Genomic DNA, 6,000 nt, shown 5'->3' on the forward strand with positions numbered 1-6,000 from the left:
CACAAAGAATACCAAGAATTGTGATATCTCATCGAGCCGAAGCTCTGATACCACTGTTGGGAAATAACACAGCTGAAGAAAAAAATAAATAAACAGAACACAACCAATAACACAAGAATATAACGTGGAAACTCCAAAACCGGAGAAAAACCACGAACATTGTCTAAATAGACAACCAAAGAATTATTACTATGTGAAAATTTTACAACACATAGACTTCTCTACTCTCACCCTAATTCCCTAGTACACCCACACTCTTACAAAGCAAATATTTAAACTAAATCTCACAACACTCTAATACAAGAGCTTAAGAGAATAAAGAAAACCAAATATAAGCTTAAAGTGCTTTTTGACTAGTGTATCTAAAACAAAGAACTTAAGTCCAATATATAGCCTTAGCCCCGCCTTGCTTCACTACACTAAGCAATGTGGGACTTCTCAAATAGCTATTTTTTAACTTCCTTCTTTATTTAAGAATTTAGGCAACATTAGACATACAATCAACCCCAACAAAAAGTAAGTAATTAACTACTCAAGCTAATAGTATATATCTAAAGCATGATTATCTTTATTATAACACTAAAAATATAAAATCAATGCAAGAAAACCTAGCTCGAACTCTCTATTCTATTAAATTTATTCTGAACTCTCTATGCTTGAATTCCCATATAATATAATATATATCAATAACATAAAAAAGAAGATGCAAGTTCAAGCTTACTTAAGAAGAATCATTATTCTAACATTTTTTAAAATAAATGAAATCATCAACCAAGGATATGAAAAGAGCCCAAACATAATAAATATAACTTTTCAATTTTTTAATTGTGTCAAAATAATCATTTATATAAGATTTTTCAAATTTTAGATTTAATTAAACCGTATAGAAAATTTTGTGTTCATTTTTTTTGGTAAGCAAGATATACACATTGTATAGTTTTATGTCACATTCCTTTTTCTAAAACTAGAATAGCTTTTATTAACGTGTATTGAATTTTGTTGAATTACATCATCATTATTATACACATATTTGTTTATAAAGGATTTGAATATCAAATCATTTGATCTATCCAAACACAAAAATGAGCCACCTTCCTTTCTTCATCATCTTCTTTGTTCTAACTATAAACACTATATCACTAACAATCACTAACTCCTGTGACGACTCACTGTGGAGCTCTAGTCTCATAAATGATTACAATGTAACCCTTGTACTCAGGGTTGATAAAAACAATTGTGGCAACTTTTCAACTATCCAAGAGGCCGTAAACAATGTGCCTGATTCAAGTTTACAATTTACTCTTGTCATTATTGATTCGGGCATCTACAGGTTTATTTTATTTTCTTAAGCTTATAGGATTTTTTAAAAATATTTTTTAAGCACAAATTTATAGTATTTGTTTGATTTTCTTACTATTTAAACCACAAATTTATTAATTAAATCAATTCTTACAAAATAAAATTGATTTAAAGAAAATAGATGAAAAAAGTTCGCATTTTTATTAGAATATCGTTAAAGAAAAACATCTAAAAGTTAATTATTTTTTAGGGCACTACACTACTAATTATCTTATAATTTGAAGATGTTTACTTGCTTTGTTATTTCATAAATGTCGATTTTTTTGTGTTTTCTTTCTTTCTTTTTTTAGATGGGATCTTATCACTTTAAAGCTTAAAGTTAAAACAAATAGTATATAGTATGAGGGTGCAACTAGAAGATTGTACATTTTTTTTAAAAAAATTGTGTTTATCATTTTCTTTTGCAATGTGTTTGTTGTTTTTATTTTCAACTATATTATGTTAAAAAAATTGTATTTTTAACTACAAAAAAAAATTTTGTAGACCATATATTATATCGAATTTATTTACATGCCAATTAATTAACAAAATATTTGATGAAATTTTAGGGAGAAGGTAGTAGTTAATGAGAAAAAGACAAAGTTGATTATTCAAGGTCAAGGCTATCTTAATACAATTATAGAATGGGGTGATTTTGGAAACCTGACTGGAACCTTCAACAGTTACTCTTTTGCTGTCTTTGCCACAGAATTCAGAGCCTACAATATCAGTTTTAAGGTAAACAATTCCGTTTTCATACTAGTTTATTTAAATGCAATTTTAATAATTCTATCTTAAATTAATTAAAAATTTTGTTATTATTAAGATATAAATTAAGGTGATTTCTAGGATGAGGAGGACTCAACTTTGTCCCTAACTGGTGAAATCAAAATAAAAAGTTTTTAATTTAATTAATGAGTTGTCTAGATTTATTCAAGAGGAAAAAAAAATGAACATTTACAAATTATCTCTCCCACATTTATGACAACGTGTTCTTTTCAATAGTGTTTAAATAGTAAAATTTCATAAAGTTTATGTTTTCATTCTTAGATTAAAAAAATAAGTATTAGGATGATAAACTACTTCCTTTTTTTTATGGTAGTTGTTATGGAGTGAGAACATTTACCATTCGTGAATTGTGAACAACAATTTAACGGTTGAGACCAATTTTAATTCGTTCTTTAGTACTAATAACTTTCACACTCGTATTGTTGTTATGTTATAATTTTAAGATTGTGTCAACTATATTTTTTATTTTTATAGGGAAAATAAGAGTGTGACATTAATGTGTGGACTATATATAATTTTAGTAAATCTGACGATATACTTTATATGAACTATTGGTATAATTATCTCACTTTACTATTCAGCATAATTTAAATTTATAAATAGTAAGTAGAAATTATTAAATGACATTTCTAACCACATTACTATTTGAATTTTCATGTCATTAATAGACATGACTTATTTGTAAAATCCAACCACATTATTTATTTTTTTGAAAAGAACAGAATACTTTTCCTCGACCTCCGTCACAAGGAGCTATCGGAGCACAGGCAGTTGCACTGAGAGCTAGTGGAGACAAAGCAGCATTTTACGGTTGTGGATTTTATGGTGCTCAAGACACCCTTCATGATGACCTAGGAAGACATTACTACAAAGGATGTTTTATTCAAGGATCCATCGATTTTATATTCGGAAATGCAAGGTCACTTTATGAGGTACATGTTATAAAACAGTAATTGCAAATTAATAATATAGATTATTGACACTATACTAACTAAATTGTAAGATGAAATAGGATTGTTATTTAAACTCTATAGCAAAAACCGAGTGGGTTGGAGATGGAGGATATATAACAGCCCAGGGACAGGAGTCATTGAAAGACAACTCTGGATTTTCTTTTGTCAACTGCAACATCAATGGTACTGGGAAAATACTGCTTGGAAGACCTTGGAAACCATATGCCAAAGTTATTTTCTCTACCACCTATATGTCTGATGTTGTAAGTGATATTGGATGGAGTGACAAACTTAAGGGAGCGTCAGTAAACCAGTAAGTAATTTATTGATTTTCACTATTTCCTGATTTTTATATGTTTAGGACATAATTGCAATTAATATTAATTTTATTGTATAAACATAGGACCATTTATTTTGGAGAGCATAACTGCAAGGGACCTGGAGCAAAAACAGCATCCCCTCCAAGAGCCTTTTTTGGAAAGCAGCTCAAGGATGATGAAGCTGCTCCTTACATCAATATTTCATATATTAATGGAAGTGAATGGCTTCATTAGGTTTAGATTAGAACTATGTTTGGTTATTAATAAGACTTGAATTATGTTGATGTTGGTTTAAGATTTTAATCATCATTTGGTATATTTGTAAGATTTAAAATTACTTTAGTATTTTAATTTATATATAGATGAATGGATATTTTTTATTATAAACTCTAATTCACAAGTTTTGTTTTACCTCTACGAAATTCAGTCTTGATAACTAATACAAAATTTATGCACAATTATTGACCCTATAGAGTCAATCATAGAAAGGGCTGATCTCATAATTGTGATAGCAAATCATTTCATATGATCAATCAAATTAAGGTTATATAGTACTATGGTAGCAGGAATTGCTATGAATATGTACTTAACCCCTAGGTACATGGTTCGATTCCTGCGGGAGGCAAAAACAATATTTCCTGGGCAGCCGATAAGCGGACCTAGGGGGGATTATTGATTAAGCTGGTGACATGCTTGGTAGGCCGGAAGCCCTGCGGGGTAAGCGGAAATCCAGGGTGTTACATTGTCGAAGCTTGTTCACATGTTGATGTCAAAGTCTTGCATGATGTAGTCGAAGTACGCTTAAGCATGCAGTAGTCGAAATGCTAGAATTGTTAACATACCGAATTTGACATGTTTTGTTTCATTCAATTATTTAAGTTACCTTGTAGCTTAAGTTATCTTAGTAGTATATATATATATATATATATATATATATATATATATATATATATACTAGATTTCTCAGGTTGTTGAGAGGTCGGTTGTTATTATTCACTAGTAATCTTTGAACCTTTAATGACAAAGTGAATAGTAAAACAATTATAACTAATATTGATTTTCTTCTTCTTCCCTCTTTTGTAAATATTGAAGAGTTTATTGTGTTTGTTCAAGAAACCTAGTCTTTCTCATAGTTTTAGTTTGTCTTAACGTCACTCTGTTACAACAAACCGGTGCGGTGAGTGTAAAAAATAAGATGTTGTCAACAAAGTATGAGATTGAGAAATTCACTAGTGTGAATGGTTTTACTCTATGGTGCTTAAAGATGCAAGCCCTTCTTGTTCATCAGAGTTTGTTAGAAGCGCTAAAAGGATCAGATAAGATTGATATCGCCCTAACAGCGGAGGAGAAGACGACGATGATAGAGAAATATCATAGCGTCATCATATTGATATATGGTGATACGGTTCTATAACAAGTTTCGAAGAAGAACACGATGACTGATGTATGGACGAAACTCGAAATTTTTTACATGATCAAATCGTTGGTCAATCACCTCTACCTGAAGCAAGCTATGTATTCATTTAAGATGAGAGAAGACAAAGTCTTGACTGAAAAACTGGATATGTACAATATGCTTATTCTTGATCTTGAGAATATTTACGTTACCATCAGTGTGTCGCGGAGCGAAAAAATACTCGAGCACATCGCAAGCTCGAAATACAAACTGACACACCACCGAAATTTATTTATTCTAAAAAGAAAGGGAAAAATATTGATATTATAAAACCCACAAAATAAATGATAAGATGTTCATTGCAACCGAATTAGGGTTTGGAGTCGGTTATGCAAGGGAAAGGTATTAGCACCCCTTACATTCGTTGTACTCAAATGTACCCATTTAATTGGTTTCAATAATCAAGTGTTACGTTCTTCTATTTATTAAGAAAATGTAAGGGGATATGTTTTTGGTTTTTTATATTGGGCCTGACAAGACTTTTAATCGCACTCCTACGTATCTCCAAGTGCAATAGAGAACTCAAGGCTACGTAGTTCTTAGTCGAATTTTTTTTGTTGGTTGATTAATTTTATTTATGAAAAGAGGTCCAGTCGTACTTGGGAGGAAAAGGCAAGTTTGAAATGGGATTCGCACTTGGCTGATATTTTTGTTTGCCCAATGAAAAGGGGTGCAGTTACCGTGCATAGATAAAAATCTATGCACCGTGCATAGATTATTATGGACCCTTGGATCATTGGATCAAATTCTAGACATCAATTCTTATTACTCAATATTCAATACTCACCACTCAATATTCAATACTCACCACTCAATATTCAATACTCAATACTCAATACTGGATTAAAAACATGATCCAATGGCTTATGTAGGCTTATGCACGGCGCATAAGGAAAATCCTTATGCATATTAGCCAAAGCCAATGAAAAGCTTCGCTCTTGGGCAGAAAATGAAGTGATGAGTTTGAATTATTTTTAGGTTTTTTGTGAAAGATGCCATGAAATATTGTTGATTATTTTTGGAAAGACTTAATGTTAACCATGGTTTGAATTGTTTTTAGAATCTTATTTTGAAGAGTGGTTAAGAGATTTATTTAAGAAAATGATGGAAAGGTAGATGGTGCTGCGGAAGCAATCGACTTACG

General features: G+C 30.7%; 1 protein-coding gene across 1 annotated transcript; it reads left to right on the forward strand.

The window, feature by feature from the left end:
• Nucleotides 1–1,082: 1,082 nt before the first annotated feature.
• LOC131630648 (probable pectinesterase 15) lies at nt 1,083–3,634 on the forward strand. Its single transcript, XM_058901412.1, has 5 exons — nt 1,083–1,330; nt 1,908–2,076; nt 2,850–3,059; nt 3,140–3,393; nt 3,484–3,634. The coding sequence occupies exons 1-5, from the start codon at nt 1,083–1,085 to the stop codon at nt 3,632–3,634; spliced, it is 1,032 nt and encodes a 343-aa protein (XP_058757395.1).
• The last annotated feature ends 2,366 nt before the right edge of the window (nt 3,635–6,000 follow it).

This window comes from Vicia villosa, unplaced genomic scaffold (genome assembly GCF_029867415.1).
Source record: "Vicia villosa cultivar HV-30 ecotype Madison, WI unplaced genomic scaffold, Vvil1.0 ctg.000714F_1_1_1, whole genome shotgun sequence".
In the NCBI taxonomy this organism is placed as follows: domain Eukaryota; kingdom Viridiplantae; phylum Streptophyta; class Magnoliopsida; order Fabales; family Fabaceae; genus Vicia; species Vicia villosa.